A 24,825-nucleotide genomic window follows, 5' to 3' on the forward strand; every position below is an offset into this window, starting at 1 on the left:
TACATAGATGCAGCCTAAAAAAACCTCTTTGTTTCATATTTTAGCTCAGAATTTAATCCTCTTTGTAATAGCATTTCTGATAAGTTTTTTACACCCTATATTAAAAATTCCTGTGCATTCCCTTTTCATTCTGTGTTAGTTATTTCAGCAGAAGACTACTTACAGACTGCTAAAAGTACTGAGGCAAAAATAAGGTGAATATGACAAAAATAATGGTGACAAAATAGCTAATATTCTTAAATAAAGTTAAGATGTGTAAGAGCTAGACAGGTGTCTTGACTATTTTTTTAACAACCCTGGGTCCAAAGTGAAATCCCCATCCACACAACAGCACTGTCCATCACTTCTGTGAGCACGCAGAGTAGTAATTACGTTCATATCACCTTTTAAATTACTTTCTCATGGGAGCTACATAACCCACACTAACCCTGAACTAGCTACAGCATTAGACACGAACACCGAAGTGCACTTATTGTACTATCTCCTCCCTCACCCAATACCCACGACATCACTTCACTTAAAAAGGCTGCATTTTGCAAATTTGTAACACTTCTATACAGGAGTTTAATGTTTCATACACACTAGAGTATCAAGCCACATTTAGATGAAAGAAAAACGCTGTATTATTCAACCATCTCAGAGGAATGTATTCCCACTTGAGCAGGCTGCCTGGTCGGCTGCTATTATCATCATAATTCCTGTCTGCATGTGCAGTATTAATACTATGTTGAGCTCCAATTTGGCTGAAACCAGTTCTTTCGTACATTATAAATTCAAATTTTTAGGCTTTTGTTCTGCAATACACATTAAAGCCAGAGTAAGAATAGTACTTGCCACATAAAAGGATGTTTTGATTTTTTTAAATGGAGAAATAAACTCCCAAAGATAAATAATAACTGCATTGTGTATGCAATCAGGAAACTACTTTTGAAACAAGACATTCTTTAAGTGAACAGAACTTTGATTAGGAGGTCTTGCACACATGACAAGGAAAAAATTTGGTGATACTTATCTTCAGATGACTTACTAACTTTAACACCTTAAAAAAAGTAAAACAATCTCAATTTCTTATTAAAATCAGACAGAATTAAAAAAATTATATTCACTTGGTCTGATTTTTTTTTACAGGCACTTCCATTTTATCCTCTGAGAGATCAAGCACATACAAACAGAACATTCCTAGTTGTTTCAATAAATATGAAAATTTACACAAAGTGAGGATTTTGCCTACTGTGACATTTCAGCAATGCAAGCAGAAGTAAACAAAAGGGGAGGCCAACTCAGCGTTTAGTTAGCCGTCCAGTCTTAGAAATAAAATTTCTCTGAGGTCTTTGAATCCTCTGTTTTTCAGTACAGTTTCAAAATTTGATTAAAGTTCAGTGAACATCAAGAATTATAATCCAGCTTCCATGAAGAGTTACTTTTAAATAAAACTTATATCATGCCAACGATCTCAGACTGAAAAAAAAAAGGGGAAAGCCAAAATATATGCTTTTAAAGGAAAAAGGAACATTATTTGGGCAGACTTCAAGTGAAGCAACTATATTCCCTACCTACAACCTGGATTTCATTGATTCAGTCAGAGGTAGTTGAGTTATATACCTGTTTCTCACTCAGCTTTGCACACGCAGAATCTGACAGATCATCATCATTTTGGTACCCTGAACCTGAAGACACTTGTAGTGACAGGTGTCACTTGTATGGGTATTTTCTCCATCACAGATAAGAACTTTAGAAAGCTTCAGAGAAGTTTTATTGACTGAGCTTAGGAACAACTATGCACTTTATTTATTTATTTTTCCTCTCTGCTTGCTGTCATTAACTAAACTGCTTCCCTACTTATTACACAGTTGGCTGAACAACAAATGATCTACTTTTGATTACACTGAGATTTTTCGAGACCCATTATAGTCTGCAGCTGATGTGGCTAGTTTTAAATCCAGTTCCAACTAGCAACAGTGAGCTATCTTTCATCACAAACTAACTGCAGTCACTGCTGCAGGAGCAAAAGATATTTACAAGAATATGGAAGTTAAATTTACTTTAAATACCAAGTTTCTTGGTGAAGGGGGAGTGAAGGGAAAAGCCAATTAAAAATTATCATTTTAACAGCAACTGTGCACAAATTCAATGCACAATTCAATAAATTAAATCTTTTCAAGTCAATGTTTTTCCAGGAAAACAGTAGCCATGGTTGGTACCCAAGACATCTAGGGATTGATCTTTTCCGCATGTGTACAGTTCACAAACAGCGAAAATGCAGATATTTAACAGTATAAACGCTAAAGAAGCAGTGAAAAAAATCAGTGAATGATTCTATACACTTTTAAGTATGGACAGTATAGAAAACAATTGCCTTCTTTCCCATGGATCCTCTCAACTCTCTTCCCTTTACACACATAGATCATAGGTACTCAAAAACACTTCACAGGTAAATTCATAGGATAATTCGTCAGTCCCTGAAATAATATAGGTTAAATAAAGAAATTAAGGATTTTGTATACATGCTCTTCGCCTCAAGAAATCAGAAGACAACCTATCAGTAGGAGGTATATTCTCAGGGATTATGTTTCCAAGTAAGGGAATGAAGCTGAAGGAAAGGATCAAGGTCATCCAAGCGCTTGCTGACAAAGATGCTTAAAGAATTGTCAGCAGGTTTTGCAGACCTCATATCTCACAAACTCTGCAACCCAAAATGGATCTGAACCAATAAGTCTGTGTAATGCAAACTGATTTTCCAACATCCTTTGAGCACTTCTTCATAGAATTTCATAAATTCATTGGGTTTGAACATCACCAAAAGCAGTTTCTTACCGCTTTCCACATCCATTCAGTGCCCACCAACCAGCTACATGATAAACCTGAGCTGTGGGGCACGAGAGCTAATGATTTGTACACTTTAATCTGACTGTATAACTTTCCCAGAACTAACTTCCTTATTGAACTACAAGGGTAAAAAGGGCAAGTCAAAGCAAGTTAACAATTCTCAAGCAACCATAGATTAAAAGTGTCATTTTACAGGCATTTCAACCCTGACTGTAAAGATCAGCCAAATAAACTTGTTCTAAGGAACCTCTTCTTTGCAGCAGCTGAGTTTACAGTCAGCCAGCAGTGGGGACACAGCAGATGCTAGCCACAAATCCCCATTTCCAAGGGCATGGTCAGTGCTCTACAACCCACACAGACAACACGCCCTGGCAAGCACAATTTTCCTGGCAGTCTTTCTGGATAAAGACTCCCAGTCATATTTTTCAATATATGTGAATTGAAGACAACAACAGAGAAGATTCTGTCTTTGTGTAATTATGAGTATTTGAGCCTCAGGCTCCAAAAATTAAAAGCTAACAGGAAACATGAGTCCCAACATATTTTTTTTCTAAATTTCAGGAATATTTAAAGAACAGAGTTACCAACTTCTACTTCAAATCTACATCCCAATTCAAATCCAGACTCCAATTGACCTTGAAAAAACCTGAAAGGAACATATGATTTCAGAACCTCAGGATTAACTTCAGTGTCCTACTGATGAGTGAAGAAAGGGAATCTAAAAAGCAGCTAAGTATGTTTTTTAAACAACATGAAGAGTCCTGTGGTGACAATGTTTAATACAACTAACATTACTTCACATTTTTAAAATGAAACTGCAAGATTTATTCAGTTCAATGTTGTCAATACATATAAACCTGGTTACAAGAAAAGCCTCTTTTTCTCAGATTTCGTTTTGTTGTCTAAAATAATCTGTGCAAACCCTCAAAGAGTAGAAGACTACATAAAGGGATATTTTAAATATCAGTTTATATTGTTCACAGAAATGTCTTTTTAAGGGATAAAGATGGCTTCAGTCTCTTAGAGACTGTGAGGCCTAGCAATTGTTTGCAATGTTTTGCTTTGAGTGTTCTGTGATGTTAAAAGTGCAAAATACACTAAATTCAGCAGAATTTCTAGTCTCATTACTTATATTTTCTTGAAGATTTTGATTCATTATGTGCAGCCATTGTTTTGGAATAGAAGGAAAATTCATTTTACCTTGTAAGAATGTACAGATGAACACCCTGAATCTTGCATCATCAGTTTTACAAAGCCACAAAAGGCTTTTAAGGCAGCTTGCCACGTACAACAAATCAGCATTAGTCCAGTGATGTCAACAGAATAATATTTTTTTACACCAGCAAACAATGTATCTCTACAGAAACCTGTTCTTGCCAGTTCATTTCAAGATTAAAGCTTTGTACAAATCATATATTTACATTCTTTTTCACTTTCTAATAGAAGAAACTACAAAATCCTCTTATATCAGCCTCTGAGTGGCAATCCAGTATCATAAAATATTCATGAGCTACAACTTACTCAGAAGTGGAGTTGTTTTCTCAACTCGATACTATGGGTCTTCTAAGAAGAACTGGTGTTGCTTTACAATTCCAGAACTTTATGATATACAAACATCTGCCATTCTGCTATGCCAAGTATACAGACTATATTTAAATACCTTTAAAAGTCTGAATCATGATAATAAAACTGAGGCAAATAGTCTTCGCTTAATGGTGTCATAGATTAATATTTTACAGCTGCCCCAATCACACTGCGTAAATATGCAAGTCAGCATTTATTAAAATCATAATTTCATAATATAACTGTCCAGGGGAGTCAAATTCAGGCAAAAATGCTGTTTTTATAAAAAATTGATGCTGCGCATTTTGTTTCTGTAAAACTAGCAGCATAGGAAACACAAGGTCATAAATCAAATCTTAGTGTCTTGTACATCAATACGACACCTCATTGCTAAACTACTCTTTCCCCAGTTCTGAATCACTGCCAGATCCCCAGTTTTGGATCACATTCAATGGAAAGAGGGAGCCGGGGCGGGGTGGTGGTAGAGTGTGTGGGAAGGAAAGACAATCAGACATCTGGATCCTGGAAAGACTGAAAGGCACACTAGAATAAATGTACCTAGTTGTTACGGTGTAAGTGAGCTAAAGAATCCTGACATAAGCCCTACCTACCGTTATAAAATGCTTAGCATTAGCTATAAATAGCAGATTCCACAAAGGAGGAAGATCAAAATAGCAATTTCAATATTGTTTTTATTAGCCATACCTCTTCTTTCAATGAGATTTCATCAAACTGCTTTTCAGTCCAGCTGTTTTTAGACTAAATAAACTAAGTACAAGGTAGAATACAAGCTGAAAGAATATCTTCTATTCCCTTCACCTTTGAGCCAAGAGATGAGTACAGCCTTAGAAATTCAAAAAGGGTAAACTGGAGTGGAGTTTTCACCAGTTAAGGGAATCTTCCCCATATTTGCCAGACAAGGCTATGTTTCAGCACTCACAAACCCAATTGCTTAGATTATATCTCTAAAATGTACAATGATAACAATCCCAAGAAACAATCAAATCTCTTAGATCTAGAACTTCTGGTAATTACAAAAGAACGCATCACAAATATGATCAGATGGTCATTTTTCACATCATGAAAGGATGATGTGAACACTCTACACTCTGGCAAGGAAAGTTGAAGGACTTGTTTACTTTAATATGCCAGTTAACAGATTGCATGCACAAAGCTTGAAATGTAAAAAAAGAAGTACCAATGCTAAAGTTATATTGTAATCCACGTAGTTACAGGTACTGACTTTCAGGAATATTTTTAAAGGTCCTAGAAGAGTATTTTAACTCATTCTCAAGCTAATGTATGAAGTAAACAATTACCAAAATCAATAAGGTCCTTCATACGCTTTTCTTTTGTGTTTTCTTTACTCATGCTGACTCACTTAAAGTAAGCACACCAAGTCAGCTCTAATAACTCATTTACTCAAGCCATCTCTATTAACCGAATCCTTTCTCACAGAGCATAATTTACATTCAGTTTGCATAGCCCTAGATGCCTTCTCTCTCTTAAAGTCTCTAAGGAAAACACAGAAAAAAGGCCCCTTAGGGGAAACTTTTCAAATCGAATTAGTGAAACTGAGCGTGGGTCAGGAGAGGAAAGATGTGCATGTGGTGAAACATCAACAGCACTAAGACTGGAGAACAGAAGATTTAGAGGGCAGCTCAGCTGGTCTGTTTCCAAAGTGAAATTGTTCTAGGAGGATAAAAACTAAGGCATTCCCTCCTTCACTTTTCCTTCCTGTTTGTCCATCTACAAACTAAACACAAAGCTAACTCCTCAAACAACAAGAAAGTCTTATCCAAACCTTCTGTCACTGACAAAAGACACCCTGTGATTATTTTCCTAACAGTTCTGCTTTCTAATTAAAGAGCAAACTAGGCACTTGCTTAACCTATGCTTCATTTGAAAACATCAAAGTTAAACCTACCATTTTAATCTTTAAAATAACTTTCAAACTGGGTCTAGAGATCTTGCAAAAGCTTCTTATCAACTGTACACCTCAAATATGCATTTCTTAGTAAGTAGCAAAGCTTCTTCCAGAATTTTGAAGCATCCATGTATAAATAATGAATTGTTGAGCTATGATTTTCAAACAACTTAGTTAGCCCAGTGCAAAGATATGTTCAAAGCAAAACAACAAGAAAAAGCCAAGAAAAATACACTTTCTTCAGCAATTGTTTTGTCTTTTCTTGGAGCAGGGTAAAAGACTTCTGATTCTTCCATGTCTAACAGACAAACTAATAAATTGGCAAATATTCTGTACAGTTGAGCAGCCTAAGAATGATAACCCCTCCAGGTTTGGACATGAAGTGCCAAAACAGAGGAACCAACTTCTGCCCAGACAGTTCCAGATTCCCCAGGGTCAGAAATCACTGTTTCAGAAATATAATCCCTAACTCTTCAGAAAAGCTGACAGCAAAAGTTCATAGAAGATATAATAGAGAACATTTCTTCCCAGTGCTCCTTCCAGCAAGATGGTGATCAGAATCAAGTCAGAAAAGAAGCACAGAAAGTGGTAAATCAACTTTTCTTTTAGCAGCACCACTTTTGCCCCATTTTATGCATGTTTTGCATTGTAGTCCTTAAGGATATCCTTCAACTGAGGAAAGTCAGACTTCCCAGGGTTCTGGATATCCTGCAATTGAACTTTTTGACATTTTACACTTCAATCTGACCATTATGTTACAGTAACAGGTTGCATATTTGATGTAAATATGCAAAAACACTGAGAAATTTAAAAAGTTTAACTTGTGACCTACTGTCACTTACCTTTCTCCCCTCTGAAACTCATTATCTGAGTTACAATACCTATGGATCTAATATTTGGAAGTATTATGTGTTGTTATCTTACAGCAAATGGCAGTATTTCACCTATGTCCTACTCCAAATTATTTACTCTTTTTATGAAACTGTACAACAATCAGGTGATGGGCTGACAGTTATAGTTAATAAACAGAAACAAATGTATCCTCACATATAAAATCTGTGCTTAGGCCAATACCCTGAAAACTGCTGCTTAAAAATAAGTCCTTGATAACAGAGACTTCAAGTAACTCATAAGAAATCAAAGGTGGAGGAACACAATATCAGAGGACTGCTGGGGAAAAGACAGAAGGGTCAGGCAGAGGAAAGTTATCAAGACATAAGGAATTGGTACAGATGGAATAGGTTACCAAAACAGAAGAAACATGGATGAGAGTTAAAAACTCTCATCCACACATATACAATTGTTACTGTGCCACGATAGGAAGTCTGATAGGAACAAAATCTTCAAGATGCTCTAAGACAATGGTTGAAAACCACATCTGTTTAAAATCAGTTCATATTAGCATATTTAACCAAAGTGCTATTGAAGAGTTAACTCACACATATCTTACCACTTAAACACAGAGGAGCTGCAATCAATTGCATTGGCTTATATCTACGTACATTTAATTACACATCTAAATGTTACTCACCTGCCTTAAATCCAAGGTGATGGTGACCCAGTGGTATTGCCTTCCATTTTGAATGCTGGGACTCTGCCACCAGTTATTGGTACCATCAATTGCACTGGAAATTGGGTGCTGCTCTGTTTCAAAGCAAAATAATTAAACATCTCTTGGAAATAAATCTCATTGCACTTTTCTAACCCAGCACATTTATTTCACACTGAGCACAATTTCTTCCTGTCATAAAAAAGTAAAAGCTGATATTTGCCCTCAGACAATAAGGCTGCCATTGCATCCTGCAGGACTCAATGGTGATAGAAGGTGCTCACACTTTCCGTCAGCCCTTTGCTCAAAGGTAGTCGCACTCACGTAGTAGGGAGACTAAAACTAAAACATATTTGACAGCAATACACTCTGTATTCACAAGGAATGGTTAAAAGAAAGACACAAACCGATGAAACAAAAAAAGAAACACATGAAACTTGCCTTTGGGATTGGCACTGTGACTGTCACAGACACGGCACTGGGCGTTGCGGAGGGGCCGTCCAGGGACATGCTCCACCAGTTTGCAGAACATCTCTGGTCCCTTCTCCCCACAGGTGGCATTGGTGGAGATGTGAGCATTGCTGGCCAGGTTCAAAATGGCAGGGAACAGGCCTTGAAAGAAATAATGTGACATTGTAAGACATGCAAAATTGGCATCCTGACAGCAATATCCCTATTATTTCACTCCACATTTGCATGCTTTATTCTAAGGAAAACAAGAGTTTTTGCAAACCAACTTTCCCACTTGGAAACCTTCCTTTGCACTGTGAATTGATCAAAACCAGGAGGGCAACTGGCCCACTGCCAGAAGCAAGGAGGGACTGTACACACTCAGCTGGTATGGAAAACAGCATTTAACAGGAGCTCTCTGCAGCAACAGCAACACCACCACCCTGAACAACATGCTCCAGACTTGCAAGATTTAAGGACTGAACTTTAGCCCTTTGCTACAGGCTCTTCTGCAGTCTTTGTAAAGACTAAGGGATATTGTGCTTGCTACTCATTAATCTTTACACAAACACTTTACTGTACTTTCAAATGGTGTCGTTCTTGTGCACTGGAATAATGTAACAACAGACAAAGAGTTTTCAAGATTACTACTACCAGACCAGGAATCCTCAGCCTTCTCTAAAAGGAGTAAAGTTTTACTTTGGCTTGAAGGCTACTGATAAAATGTCAAGAATACTGTATGTCATAAAAGTTAAGCACAGCTTCTCAGCAATGTTGTTATCAGTTTCAATACATCCGCCCCGAGCTAAAAAGCTTTTATTTCTTTCATAGTTATGATGTAATAGATACTCCATTTCCACTCAGAAGCAACTCTGAAAAACAGAAATTAATTTGGAAAGTCCTGTCTTTAGAGATTTCTGCCCACTGGGCAGAAATCAAAGCTAAGAGCCTTGGTATGGTGTATTAAGAGTGCGACAAGAATTGTCAGTGTTGTAATAGTGAGGTATGAAAATCACATTTTTCTTCTGTTATAAGGAATTCTGGAAACAACAAAAAAATAAAACCTAGTCATATTTGGGAAAATATAGGCCTTTTTCACTACTAAAGCTGTATGAATTATTTTATTTCATTATCTACAACATACATCAAAACAAACTGTAATACTAAAATGTGGCTTTTCTTAGCTGTTCATGCATATAAATATCTCAAATGTGGGTGCCAAGAGGATAATAACAGGCTCTTTTCAGTGGTACTCAGCAACAGGATGAGAAGCAGTGGCCATGAGCTAAAACATATGAAGTTTCATCTCAACATGAGGAAGAACTTCTTTTCATTGAGGGTGGCAGAGCACTGTAACAGACTGCCCAGGGAAGTCATGGAGTCTCCCTCTCATGTTCCTGTGTAACCTGTTCTAGGTGACCCTGCCTTGGTAGAGGGGTTGGACTAGATGATCTCTACAAGTCCCTTCCAACCCTAACAATTCCCCGATTCTGTGTTCTCAACAAAGCAACATTAAATATTCCTTTAAAGTGTCTTTGCTCAGTAATTGCATTACCTTGGAAAGCCTGGAGAAAAGTTTCAGTGTTGTTTAAGACTTGCCTTCAGCTATTGAAAATCTGGCTAAATCGTAACCCTCTGTACCACAGCATGAATTACAAATGGTGTGTTTTCAATTGTGCTATGCTTGAAACTTAATAGGAGAGAGACAGAGTTTTTTATTTTTTTGAATCCTGAGTGTAATTAATTTAAGTTAAATCCAGACTAGGTCAGATGCCTTGTTCTCATGATACCTAAATCTGATGCAGATGAGGATGTTAAAGTCATCCTATTGATCACTTTAGTGAGGCTCTTTTGTCAGTAACGTGCTTTCTGCACAGGTTTCTCTCACCTCTTACAATACATGTGCAGTGTAGCTCCAGATCTATAGCTGAAAACAAAGAAATGCCACCCCCTGCTCTCCTATTGGACAAGAAAGCTCAGTGGTGGAAGAGGGTATCTTTTCTTACGTTAGTCTCCAATTACATAAAATCTTCCTTATTTGGTATTCATTACTGTTCTTGCAGGGGTTTATCAACCTGTTTTCAAGAGCTATCCATTCATTCCCAGGTCATTCACTAACTTCACTCACGTTACAGAGTAGCCCTGCCATTTCTTTCCAGGATCATTTGTTACAGTGACATAAATTATCTCCAATAAACTTTGGTACACAGAGTTGTGCGAAAGGAAGAGCAAAGATATCTCATGATGAGTTTTCTGGGTCCCACAGAGATAAGAAGAAAGTACACTTCAATCCAAGTGAGTTGCACTGGAGTTTGGTCCCAGAATCCAAATAAAGAGTTTGTTAGCTTTACTCTGCAAGGTACTGCATCTCTTCAAATCCTAGTTGATTATGTTCACCTCTGAGTCTCTTTAACCCAATTACATATTAGTCGAACTGCAGCAGGGAAGATAGAGAATAATGTAGAAGATGATTTATTTAGAAACAATAAGCATCTGCAATAAAAAAATTGAAAAAAAGGCAAATTGCAAATAAATGAGTTGCATCTTTAAAGAACTTTGTTCCTCTTCAGTCTTTTATTAAGAAAATTCAGGCACTCAGAGTTTGGAGTTCAAAAGCTCTTAGATGTTCCTCTGCCAATCTCCATTCAACCTCTGTCTCACCCCCCCCAAAAAAAACCCCCCCCACCAAACATCTGGTAGTATATATTTTTATTGCTTCTAGGAAGAGGTAGGTATGATAAAGATGAGCAACCACAGAATCAGTCACTTAAATGAGCCCTTTACAGATAACAGGTGACTGTGGTCATATCCTGCTATAAAATCCAAGTGGCTGTAACAGACATAAAACTCCAGCAGAAGATCCCATGTTTCTTTAAACTGAACTTTTGGCAAATTATAGTTGCGCTCTTGAAGGCATCACAGAATCACAAAATCATTTAGGTTGGAAAGGTCCTCTGAGATCATCAAGTCCAACCTTTGATGGATCACCGCCTTGTCATCTAGACCATGGCACTAAGTGCCATGTCCAGTCGTTTCTTGAACAGCTCCAGAAGCAATCACTCCACCACTTCCCTGGGCAGTCCATTTCAATGTTTAACAGCTCTTCCTGTGATGAAATTACTCCAAACATCCAACTTGGACTGCCCTGGTGCAGCTTGAGGCTATGTCCTCTCATCCTGTCGCTAGTTGCCTAGGAGAAGAGGCCGACTTCCCCCCTTGCTACAATCTCCTTTCAGGTAGTTATAGAGAGTGATAAGGTCTCCCCTGAGCCTACTTTTCTCCAGGCTAAAAAACCCCAGCGCCCTCAGCCACTTCTCATAGGACTTACTCTCTAGACCCTTCATTTATGTAACTTTTACAGTTGTCTATCTAAAGTATAGCACAAACGATTGATTGAATTGGATTTATCAAATTATTCTCACTAGAAAGGAAGGCAAGTGCTACATAAAAAACCATCGCTGTTTTACTGCTGAACTTTCAGGCTCCATTATCACATTAGATGACTGAAGTTTTGAACCAGCCTTGAGAGATGGCAACAGAGCCACATGGATCTGTACAGAATTCAGCAGTAGACTTCTCAGCTCGCTAATCAAGTTTGATTGACCATATTCTATTTGGAAAAATACCTTGCAACCACCTTCGCATTTAAGTATTTGCTACTTTGTGTTTCCACCGTTGGGCCCACCTCTGTTTGGGAATTTCAGTTCAGCATTTTGCAAGAGACTGTAGTGGTCCTGAGAAAAGTTGGAAGAATTTTTAAATCCAGCTCATTCACTTCTAACTGCTAGCCAGCTCTTTTCATGGTAAGGTGAACTCTTTAACTCGATTTTGTTCCCACCTACTCTGCTGCTCATTTGCCCCAGAGATTCACATATCTCCCAATGCCAGAAATTGAAGTGTATAGATGCTAATTTGACCTTGAGAAAGAATAGCAACTGGTTCGCTACAGCTCAGCGTAAAAGCCAAGCACGTTTTAATTAGATGTTCGGGCAAGTTGCTCTATTTTGTAAGGACTCAGTTTTAGACAGATGTGTGACTAAAACTCGGTAGAGAAAAACTGAAAAGCTGAGTTGGTACTGTCAGAATTATGTCATTCAGAGTTTTCCTACAGGAAAGGCAAAACAGCCCAAGCTCAGAAAAAGTAGAGGGATCTGCAATATGGATATGGCAGAATTTGTCACATTCACATTCCACAACGTTCATTTCTTCAAGAAATGCCAATAAGGAATAATTCAAAGGCTGGATGGATTTGTTGTATGCATAGCTCAGCAGGCAGACCTTATGGTGAAGGACGTCGCACTAATATCTCACCAAACGTCAGGGAAAAGGCTTGTTCATAATGAAGTCAGGTGTAATGTATTAGATGATGAACAGGTGGCCAGCATGCAGTGTGCCAGGGAAAAGGAAGATGGGCAAAGATCTTTAAGGTAGATGAGGCAGTCAACTACTATTTTATGGGCTTCAATATGCCTATTGACTCCAGTTCTTCAGAATGAATGGGGACAGTTGGAGCACGAAGCTTACAGGGGCAGATTCAAAGTGCTGACAATTCAGATAAGTCATCATGGATTGATACACATCAGTGCCTAAGTAAAGGACGGCTGTAGCCAGGACAGCTCTCTCTCTATTGTTAAGTTAATGGTCGATCATACCACTTGCACTTCTTTAGGAATTATTCTACTTTAAATCAGGTTCTACAGAAGTCCTCAAAAGCTCCTCATTGCAGGTGTAAGTACCATCATCTTTTGCCTGGAGACTCAATTTATTTCTTTGTGGGTTTGTAAGTTTTTACTTTGTTACAGATACAGACTACCAAGCACCCCTGCAGTTTTCACCAAGAAGCATTTCAAGGATTAGGGACATTTCCAGGGTTCTGGCAACTCCAGCTGTGACCAATGTTGCCTCATTCTGGATACACCTGACCTACTGCACATGAACAGATCAATTCCTTAGTACTTATGCACTTATGGACTTGTTGACCATTTTCTCTAGCCCTGATATCCTGTCCATGTACAGCAGCATCCATGCACTCCAAAGACATTAGACTTACTCTCCATGCTCAGTCCACAGCACATACACATCACTAATGCAAATACGGAAACCATATGCACTTGTGTGCCATTTATTTTTTCTCTTCCTTATATTGAAGAATTCAGATTAGGACCCTTGGCTGCATTCTGTACAGCTAGATTTGAATGAAACCCCAATTCCATTTTCTGATTCATGATTTTTTGACTTAGGAAATTAATAGTATTTCATCTCTGTTCTGTTTTGGGTAGAATAGAAATGGATTTGTGCATTTTGGTAAAATCCATGCATTACATGTGTTTTTGACCATGTTTGACTGTATGGATTCTCACAACGTGACAGAGGTTGAAAATACTTTTCACAGATGGCATGTAGAAAAAGGGATACAGTCCCCAGAATAACAATCTTCCTAGCAGAGGTATAGCTGATTAAAATAATTTCTTTTACAAACACAGTTGTAAAAACAGAAGGATGCATATAAGAGTTCTGCTTTGCACAGGCTTCACTATATCAGCACATATGTTTAATAAGCACAGTAAAGATGATAATATCTTTACAGAAACGCTATATTTAAGACAGCTTCCTCCTGAACCCAGATTCACTGATCTGTCTGATATTCCTTAGAAGCTGATAAATTACAGAGGTGGTTTTTGGTTTTTTTTGGAGTTTGTTTCCTTTTTTAAAGAAGACAAAAACTGATGGGAAATGAACACAAGAGATACACAAAGCAAGCCACAAACTCAGTCCAGAAGGTGATGTTTTCTCAATTGTTCATCACTATATACAATGAAGACTCCAAACCAGACTTCAGTAACCAACTCTACTGAGACATTCAACAATGCAACAGCCTGATTTCAAGTATTTTGGCTTTTTAGCGCTGAGCGTAACAAAGCAGTAATCTGCAAGTGAACAAAGTAGATCTGACTTAAAAAACAAAGAGCTGATGTGTGCAGTAACAGTGAGCTTTTTATTGTGTCATTTCTCAGAACACAGAAATACTTGAAGGGGTCTTATCTCATTTGCAAGTTTGTGTTTTTAAAAATGTTAAGGCAATCCAGTAGTTCATAACAAGCAGGCAGTGTTGAAGTTCGCTCTCAAGCAATTGATTCCCCATTTACTGAAAACATTTACAGAGGACACAGTGATAGTTGTTCAGAATAGTTTGATGCACTTCAGGAAAACAGAAAGGACTAAAGACAAAATGTAATAAAATGTCACATTATTAGAATGTATAAAATATGTAATAGTATTACACTGCAGAAGTTGAGATCACATTCTTTATAACATTCTCAGGAAGTTTTCAACAGCATAGACTTGTTTTAGTTGTTCTGTCTTACCAAGTTTTGGATTAAATGACTTCACTAAATGAAAGCCCTGGAACTATCAGGTTTGGGTTCAGATTCCTAGCCTGCTCAACAGATTTACCCTCATTATATTTTACTAGCAACATTCCCTAGCTTAACCTTTTCTATACACTTTCATCAGAATCCTATCCTGTCATCACATCAAATATCTAGGCTGACTTCCTTCAAACAAATGGGCTGAAATTGCTAATTTCTAACTATGGGAATTAAGGCACTAATTCCCTGTTCTTAAGAGTCAGCAAGAAATATGGAGTATAACACTCAACCTGCCTTATAATCCACTTTGTGGAGACATTGCCTAAAAATGTGTTAGCTGCAGCAGTAACCCATTTGAAAAGCTGAAAACTTCACCACAATTTACACAACAGGCTGATGCAGCAAGCCACTAGTTAGAATTTATTTTGAAAGATGATCACTCCTTTTTCTGTAGCTCTCCAAAGAGGAAAATTTCTGCTAGCACAACACCAAGTTCACAGGAACTAAGGGGTACGTTGGGGAGTTTTTAGCAAAATCTCTGCAAACTATAATTTGCAATGTTTAGATTAAATTACTTTAGATTAAGAAGAAGCCTCTACCACGACTATCTTCTACAAAACCGGTTCTCTATTTCTTCTCATACTGTAGAGCAAAGCTGACTAATGTGTCACAGAAATACATCTGGTGAAGATTACATTTATTTAATTCAACCATGTTTCAATGTAAGAACATACTAAATTTGTCTATTCTCAACAGCTTCCGATGATGGATATTCCTCAACCCCTCTGACAAGGCTACTCTAGTGCTTTATCACTTTAAAAGCTACAAATTTTCAGTCTTCTTTGCTGCATTCATGATCTGCCATGATCTTGATTACAGCTTTTGTTTACCCAAAAGGCTTTTATCACACACCCTTTTCTAGGTCAGATAAATAACCCTCTCAATCTTTCCACAGTCAATTTTTTAAACTTATCCTTCTGAATTATTGGCAGTTTGCATTTCTCCAACAGTGTGGCTCCTCAGACCTCAGCAGCACCAGCTAGAGTAGAATTTCTTAAATTCTCCACAGTTTTGTTAACACACACGAAAATAAGTTTTACGTTTTTTTGAAAGATACTACAGTTCACTTTGCATTGTATGCTAAGGTAAGTAAAAGATCCTTGTCTGCTGTACTGCACACTGGTCAGTGACGAAAGAGAAGTATACTTCCCATAAGGCCCTGGGATGAGCTCAGGTTATCTGTAAAACAGATTACTTGGCAGTCATTTGCTGAACACTCAAACACTTGCTTTCAGAACAATCAGCTGATTATTTTACAGTTGTGATTCAGTCAAGCTTTTGCAAACTACACTTAAACAATCCAAGTGAACCACCAAAAAAAGAAAAAGACAACAAGAAAAAAAACTCATTACAAAAGTAATGTTACCAAAAACATTCTACTTGAACTCTGCAAGCTGTTAGAGCACAAGCAAGCTACAGAGGATGAAACCTTGCCCTTCTTCTAAATGGCAAAGGCTTCTCTGCCAAACATTTTCTATGGTTGCTTATGTGCATTCAGCATTATTAATAAGAGCCTTAATGCAGACAGGGTACTGCAGTAAAAGCCTATCGCCTACTGTGGTCTGCCTTGGGCTAGATTATGTGCTAATTAGCATTCAGTGCTCAGAAGTGTACTGAAGTATAACACTACAAATTAATAAAGTTAACAAAGTAAAAGTTATAACACCACAAATTAATAAAATTCTGTCAAATTCAGACTGCAAACACAAAAGGCAAAAGTTTATTCATTCAAGAATGAATACCAGCTGTACTATTCTCCCACGACTAGTTCCCTCCATTTAGTTTGTGAAGGTTAAAGAGCAAGTGTCTGGCATAACTTGCATGTCTTCCTTAAAATTCCCAAACACCAGGTTGATGGCCCTGATGTAACAGAATTTGAACAAGGCAAAAAGTGTTTTTTCGTTTCCAAAACAGGGCAGCAAACCTGAAGCCTAATAAAATTTTAAATTTCAAAGCATGTGAAGCGTGCTATAGATATAAGGCAATGGAAAACTAAGGTAAAGAAAGAGTCAGAAAAGCATTGTGTCCCAATTAAGTGTTATTGCAAGATGCTAAATTTCCCTACATGCAGTATTGGGAACAGGAGTATCAGGAACACGAATTAAAATTAGGGAATTATCAAAGTCGCTGAAAAGTTTGTGACAAAGTTGTCTGTAACAAAGAAATCCCAGACTTCCAGATTAAATGTTTAGAACATGGAAAGCTAACTAATACATCTGCAGAAGAAACTGAAACTTGTCATCTCAGTTACTCAGTAACTAATGTTTACTTACACAAAGTACTGAGGTTTTCAATACCACAGATGGGTTAGATACTAGTTTAGGCCGAATACTAACACTAAAAATATCTGTTAGACTATAAAGCTAAATGTTAACAAGTCAGCTGGTGCAAGCTTCACAATGCCCCACCTTCCAGTCCATTGCATGCTCAGCTTGAAAACACAGATGTAGATCACACATAGACTGTGTCACAGCACACGTACTTAAATTACAAGTAGAGAGGATAAGGATGCAAAGACATGAGTCAGGGTGCAAATGCTTAACACCGAAGGAGTTAGAGCTTTTCAGCCCCATCCAGAGATTCCTACAAATGAGTTACCTTGTTCCTTAAAGGAGTGCATATCATCTTTGACAGCCTGAGAATAGAAAACACTGGCAAACAATAGATTTAATAGCTTACACAGCAGCCCTTAATGTGGTATCAAGTATTATGTCTTGGTATTTTCATAAATTTTAGGGATCTAAGGTAAAAAAACCCCTAAAGTTCCTAGCATAAATAAAAGAGTTCTACCACAGAAATGTTTAATACCTTCAGTATTGGCAGTAACGTGCTGCTTATTTCAATCAGAACAAACTAAGGAGTAGAAGAAAACTAGCTTTCATGCCAGTTTTCAGCAGACAGAACAACTTAATAGACAAGATGGGTAATTTGTGAGTACTCTGTCATTCATTTTCAAAGTATAATCAATATTTCTTCTGTCAAGTCATGTCTTGCAAGTATTGATTTTCTTTTTTTTTTTTATGCTGCTGGCCTGTTCAAGAATCTGCCCAGAAATTGCCACAGCACTTACACCAAAGCAAAAGAGCCAGAAGTTGACAGACGGGCAGGCTGCCAAGGAACAACAAACCTGCCAGACCATGAAATTAGTTCTTTCTTGTTCACCCAAAAGCTTTTTCCACTTGTTGAGGAGTCTACATCATTGTGTTTGTTGGTTTGGGGGTCGTTCGTTCTTTTAGCATTATAATGGCTTTTTCTTAAGTCATCGTTTAGGAATGATCTTCACTCAAACCTGAACCAAATACAGGCCACAGCTATTAAATACCTCAGTGTCTTGTCAGTTTTGCTTTTGTGCTGCTTATATTACCTTGGAGCAACATGACAGTAGTACTGGCAATGCGACTGGCACGTCAGCCTAAGGACTTCAGTCATTAGTCACTTATGATGTGTCCCAAAATCAACAAAACCAAATATTTGCGTTCTTATTGATGTTGGATCTAGAGTAGACTTTCCCCACCACCACCTTTTACTATGACTCCTTCAATAAATAATATCTCCCCCTCAACTTCTTTCCTATCACCAGTTTTCAAGCTGAGGCAATAGTCCTACCTGTAAATGAAAGTCCTGTTCGGTTTAATCCCAATTAAATTCGCATACATAAATGTGCAGGTTTCGGGTTCACACCTAATCATTTATTATAACAGACAAGAAGTTATGACCCAAGTATCTATTAGTTCTCTTCTGATTCTAAATTTCTATTTATCACTTGTGAAATCTAAGAGACCTGAACTTGAGAATAATTTTAAAGGTTTAGTGGTCCTGGACACTTTGGTACCGTGACTCAGTATCACAACCAAACAAAATATTACTACTTCTTTTCCCGTTAAACATTAAGAAGGTTAAAACACTTATAAATACCCTTGAGTCAGCTGGCATGACCTTGTGATCATGAACGAAGTAACTGTACTACAAAGGAATTTTGAAATATATTTTTTTACTTAGTGCATTTAAGCATTATTCAGTAGTCTTCACTTTCCTAATTTCGAAAAAGTTTGTTTTTATTTCACTTTCTTAATACAAATGCGTTATCCTAACATTAGAAAATGCAGTTGCTTTAGATGGAGTTAAATGTCTGTTTAAATTAAGTGGAATTTGTCTATTACTGAACAAAAGTTATTTCAAGTTGAAGAGTTTTTGGCACCTCAGTACTACCAGCTCTCCTGTTTTCAGACAGGGAAGAAAAATGTTTTCATTCCAGCAGGCATAAAGCCATTATCAGGGCACATAACAGCCCTGTATCACTGCCAGATCTTCCTGGGTAGAAGGGAGCACATTTCCTCCAGCTTGAATGGAGCTGAAAGGATTTGCAACTGTGTAACCCTGAAGACATGCAAAACTTGGTCACTCCCTTATCTCTACTGACAAGATTTAGCAATCTCTGATTTAAAAGGTTAATCGGGAAAAACCTCTAGGATTTCTTTATTTCAATTGTAACCAACTGTTCAACATACTATAGAGGTGGCTTTCTGCTCTTTGCAAGAAGTAAAATACTTTTTTTTCCTAGGCATTTTACTGTAGGCAACAAAGTAAAATTGCACATCACCATGCTTTGTTTACTTACATCTACTGCTCTCCAGGCACACAGTTTAACAAATGTACAGGGTACAAATTGCAACTGTTTAAAAATATTAATACCAAGTCAACTGTTGCACATTTTCTATGATGCAAATGCTCACCATTTGCAAATTCTTACTATTTTACAGTAAATGCCTTCCTGAAATTCAAAGGCATTTGTGTGTCACACATGAAAAATCCCTGAAAAAGTGCAATTTTTAGCACACAAAAACAAATGCAGGAGGGGAATACTTCTAAATGTTCTCTTCTATATTGTCATCAATGCACAAGAACTCAGCCAGCCACATGGAATTTTAATCAAATGTTCTGAAAGTATTTTGCCTTTGGCCTGAAAACAAGAATTATGCATTTCAGCCCAAAGCACAATTTTTGAGGAAAATTCTAACAGGCAGAGTTCAAGTGGTTTAATTTAAAATTCAGCAATGGTACAGTGACACTAAAAAATAGCAAGGCATAGTTGGATCCTGCCTAAAACGCTCCAAACATTTTTTTTGCTGATTTTTGTGCGAAATGTAGCAACAATGTAGGCAGAGCTGCAGAGAGGGCAGCTTGTTTCCCGTTGTCCTTAAGAACAGAAAGGATAAGGAGGGCTGCTCAAATTTTAAAGAGATTGTATCTTCAGTTGCTGCTCTGTGGTATACCAGAAGGGTTTTTTCCTCACTGGGGCAAACATCCTGAACTCTGCCCTGCCACTGTACCACCAAAAAGCCCCTTCTTACCCTCTTTTCCTATCATTCCTGTAAGATTTTCAGCCTACCAGAGACATCCAAACTTGGATGTGTCCATTACCACTGTTAGCCATGGCAGCCCAGTAATATCCATAGTAAAAAGAGCTGAACATCAGCATGGCAATCTCTGCCCCATGCCAAGATACACACTGAATACAGCTGTCCACTAGCAGTCATAACTTGTACCTAGTGCTTCATTGCTGTCTTTAGGTCATATCCTACAACTCATGACTACGGAGAGATCTATTGTCCTTATGCGATTCATTTTGATGCTCCCTGCCCAGTCACATACATCTCTTTCCTGCTGCCTGCAAAGGGCAGCCTCCTCCACCTCACAGAAAACCTGCACTGTACTTTGCAGAACCATTTCTTCAATTAGAAATGTCCCCATTACAATATTATCAAATATCCACAAAACTAAGCTGTCCCTAGTGTGACCACTCCCAAGGGGTCATCCAAAGAGGGACTCTGCATTTGCTGCATGCCTTTGGCAATGGTAAAGGCTCTGGAGGACATTGGCAGACACACTGTAAACCTACTTCAATGAAGATAAACTGGGATAGAGCTGAAAAGGACTTATTCCTGTAAGTTTTAGCTTAAAATTCATGTTAAATGTCTAAAGACAATTTCAGTAACAAGCTCACATTTTTGCATTAGCAAAAAAGGTATGGTTTTTAAAATTCTCATCAAGTCTTAGTGATATTTATAGCTAATATCCAAAAATAACCCTAAAACATATCCAGTTATAGTAAAAAAAATAAAATCATGGAGACACATAGCAGCTTTGCTTTTTATTTGAAAAAAAATTTTCTCTTAATGCTGTAATGAGATATATTACCACATAAAAGCAAATTGAACCACTTGGGCAAGTAAAAAAAGACATACCAAACCAATGCATTAGTTAGCAACAAAGGAAGGAATGAGTAACTCTCCATAGATGTAAGTTCACAGCAATTCCCCCAAAGTCAGTGAAGTTCATTTGATCCTTCATTTTCCCATCAAAATTTTTATCTCTTCAGCATATTTTAAAGGGTGTTGTCTACTAGAAGTCACTGAGCACACATTTTGGAGACTATAAACTAAAGTAAGTAAAAGGAATCCTAGAAATTTCAACAGCATATATTTCACAACCCTAATTTAAACCAGGGTTTCCACATATCTTGACAATTCAAAGAACCTTCACTTCAAACTTCTGTTATCTAGCCTTTCTCAGCCAATAAAGTAGAAACAACCTAATCATCAGAGGCATTAGCACACAGTTACAAGCCTTTTCTGCCCTCCCCTCTTTACAACAGTGCAAGATACAACAAGAAGGTAGCACTGTAAAGAAGGGTAAAATATATGAATGGTGTGCCATGCAGAATAAAAAACCCCACACATTAGCTATTCGTGCGTTTGAATGAAAACTAGACAAGAAAAACCAGTGGACTATGTTCAGAGTTTTATCAGTAGTGAAGCACCTTCAGGAGCTGGATTTCTTACTTCTGTAAAGGAACAGCTAGAAACAGGGAAGGTGGAATTTCTCTCATCGATTCACTCAGTCTAGATACTCTCAGATGGATCTGGAATAACCCTGAGGAGTCAGTGAAGACTGGCCAGGCTCCACTCCATCCAGCCGACAGCAGCTGTGTCTGGGTAGGGAGCATCTGAGGAACACCGGGTGCAGCCAGGCTCCCCAGCCTACTATCCTCCCAGGCACTCAGCCCACTGCCCTGGCTGCAAAGCTCACTCTGCCAGCATCCATATAAACAGTGAGGGACAAGTTGGATCCCTGCTCCAGTGCTCCATGGAAGGGCTGTACTTGACCACAATTAAGCAACACTGGATGTGCCTGTTGCGACCAGGTTTTTTTTCCTCTCCTTCCCACAGAAACATTTCTTTGCATACATATTTGAGTTTTGTGACAGAAGGCAAAATGCCAGCTGTGCTTTAAAAAAACTGAATAAAAACTGTCAATACTAACCTAAATGAGCATCAGTGCTAGCTCCAATTTGCATTTACAATCAATGGCTAAATTCCAAGGTTTATTACAGTCAGCAAGACTTGTGTCACTGATTTGCAAAGAGCTACAATTTTGCTATTAAAATCTTTTTGCTTCATCAGGTCTACAAGAAAAAGTAATAATCCAATAATCAAATCAAGACTATAGAATTTAGTTCTTTCAAATTACCTATACCTATAGGTTCTGTACTGTCCTCTTGGATTTTCAGCAAATTAAAGCTTATAAAAATAGAATAAAGGAGGCAGTAGGCATGGGCCTATCTTCAAGGTCATTTTGGTGCAAAACAGCAACAAAAATACAGGCAGCACCAAGAGGAAAATCAAGTTTCCACTTTGAGAAGACCATTTCTTAAGAAGCTTTTTAACATTTAATCTCATGCGGGAATCAAGAGGGGAGGCTGGATCTCACAGAACAATAAATGAGCTCACAGAAAGGAATTGCATTATTCTTGCAAAACAACTTTTAAATCTGAAACTTTAATCTAAAAGAATTGGTTAGGGAATATCTCTGACAGAGTTGTTACTGTATCAAGTGACAGTTAAAAAAAGAATCAAAAGCCAGCAATTTGAAGATGCTAAAACAGAAGGAATTGATTGCTAAAGGCTGAAATCTACTCAACCTACACAAAGCAGCAGTGGGATCTTCATAGCCTTGCCTGGTAAAAATCCCAGAAAGAACAAGACAAGCCACATCAGTCCATCAACTCACATTAGCTGCCACTTTACACAGCCTGCAAACTTGAACCACTTGTGGAAAGGGCAGTGGATGAAAGTGACTGCCACGAATCCTGCCTCCCTTCCAATGACTCTCTAAGCTCCCACGGCCATTACAGGACAGAGATTTCCCAGAGATATTAAAAAAAAAACAAAAAAAAAACAAAAAAAAACCACACACACAAAAAAAACCCACACCCCAAAACCCAAGACAAAAAACACAAAAAAACCCCCCAGATAAACCAGGTTTTCAGGTAAAACCATCTACACTTATTTGCAACTACCATACTGAACGGTATTTTACAGTCTTACACTTCTGTGCTTCCGAATTTTCAGACTGTTATTATAAAATAAGTCTGACTTTTCCTGTAAAATTGATATGTATATAGTTTTTAATACCAAAAAATGTGCACAAAATAATTACATTTCAGGGCAAAAGCAGTTTTTTCCCCCCCTCTCTAAAAAGACAGAATGATTGAGAAACCATTAAAAATCCTTAAATAGCAGAAGTAACTTAAAAAAAAAGTGAACACAGATATGCCTGACCTTTTTTTGCTCTGATCCACAAGCAAATGAAGCACTCACCTCAAATCTCAAAAGCCAGAATTGTACCCATATCCTAGTGCCCAAAGGCCCTTTACACAGCCTCTGAGATACCACTTAAGTACTTAAAAGCATAAATACCCGGGAAATTTGGCTGATGTGCTCCTAAGGTTTACACCAACTAACAAATCAAAACTCCAGCAAGTTGACCTAACCAATTTCGTCTTGCAAAACTTTTCCAACACACGATTCCTCATTTTGGTCAGGAAGAGATGTCTGCAGGACAGAAAAAAAAGTAGGTGAAGGCAGCAAACCCCACCTGGAGATCCTTTGTGAGACTGATGCAAATACCAACAATGACCAACCCACACTGATAGCCCTGAATTTCTAGAGAGGCTTTTTTTAAGCCCTCAGGGAATGGAGAAAAATATTTACGACAGACAAACATTTTTTTTATCTTAATCTTCAGTCTACTTACAATGCTTTCATGGGATTTTTCTGTTACATACCTTTGTACTCTGACAAAAAAGAAAATAGTCTGTGGCTTTTTAGTGATTTCTTGCATAATAAGTGAAGGAAAAAATAAAGCAGATTTTAAATTTAGGACTCTAATCAATGCCAAGCACAACATTTTCCCCAAAGAATATCCAAGATGTTCCTCACAGACCACCAGAAAAAATGATGTTTCTCACAGTTCTTTTTTTATCTCCCCCAACCTCAAGTCAGGCCTCAATCAGCAAAATTTGCCCCTAGATGAGATTACTTTTTACAGTACTCCTTTTACACTACAAATTCCTTTTAATAGGATCAAGCCTCATTTCTATTTAATAAAAGTTTAAAAATATATTTTTTATTATGAATTTAGGGAACCTTATCATTTTAACACAATGGTACCCACAAAGTTAACATTCCTGAGGACATGCAATGTGGCCTCTGTTTGTGATGACATCATAAACAAATCATCTAAAATTGACTTTGTTCTATACAGTAGTCTAAAATATTCCAATACACTAGGGCTTTAACAACCAAACAGAAAACAAAAGTCCAGAGCTCCAGAATTACACCTCCTCTTCTACAGAGTGTTGCTGGGGTGTACCAAGTCCTGTAGCCCAACAGACACCAAGCTGCTGTAGCTCCACGTTGCCAGGTCCAGTCAATAGCAAAGCTGAGCATGTGTCCCTAGCCCCTCACTCTGCTGGCTGGTGTAACTTGATGTTTGCTGGCAATTGCACACTGACACACAGACCCAACACAAAACCCTGGACTCTCCAGCCACGGGCACCTGGGATGTGCAGGCCCCTGTAACTCACGGTGCTCTCCCCAATGGCTGGCACTTACGCCTCATGCACACAGCAGAGAACACAACTGTTTTTCCCTCACCCAAAAGACACAGAGCTTAATAAAAAGACCAATGTGATACATCCTTACAGGGCACATACTGATGAAGCACAGGGCATGGAGAGA

At 37.9% G+C, this 24,825-nt stretch overlaps 1 protein-coding gene across 1 annotated transcript in view; it reads right to left on the reverse strand.

Annotated features, from left to right (window-relative positions):
- The window catches only part of LAMA1 (laminin subunit alpha 1), a 107,234-nt gene that overhangs the window by 77,466 nt on the left and 4,943 nt on the right, over positions 1 to 24,825 (reverse strand). Inside the window, exons 2-3 of the mRNA XM_032680816.1 lie at positions 8,307 to 8,477; positions 7,848 to 7,960 (exon numbers count right to left, since the gene is read on the reverse strand). Of these exons, the coding sequence (XP_032536707.1) occupies positions 7,848 to 7,960; positions 8,307 to 8,477 (284 nt within the window). The remainder of the gene's footprint in view (positions 1 to 7,847; positions 7,961 to 8,306; positions 8,478 to 24,825) is intronic.

The sequence above is a fragment of the Chiroxiphia lanceolata genome, chromosome 1 (genome assembly GCF_009829145.1).
Source record: "Chiroxiphia lanceolata isolate bChiLan1 chromosome 1, bChiLan1.pri, whole genome shotgun sequence".
NCBI classification, from domain to species: Eukaryota; Metazoa; Chordata; class Aves; order Passeriformes; family Pipridae; genus Chiroxiphia; species Chiroxiphia lanceolata.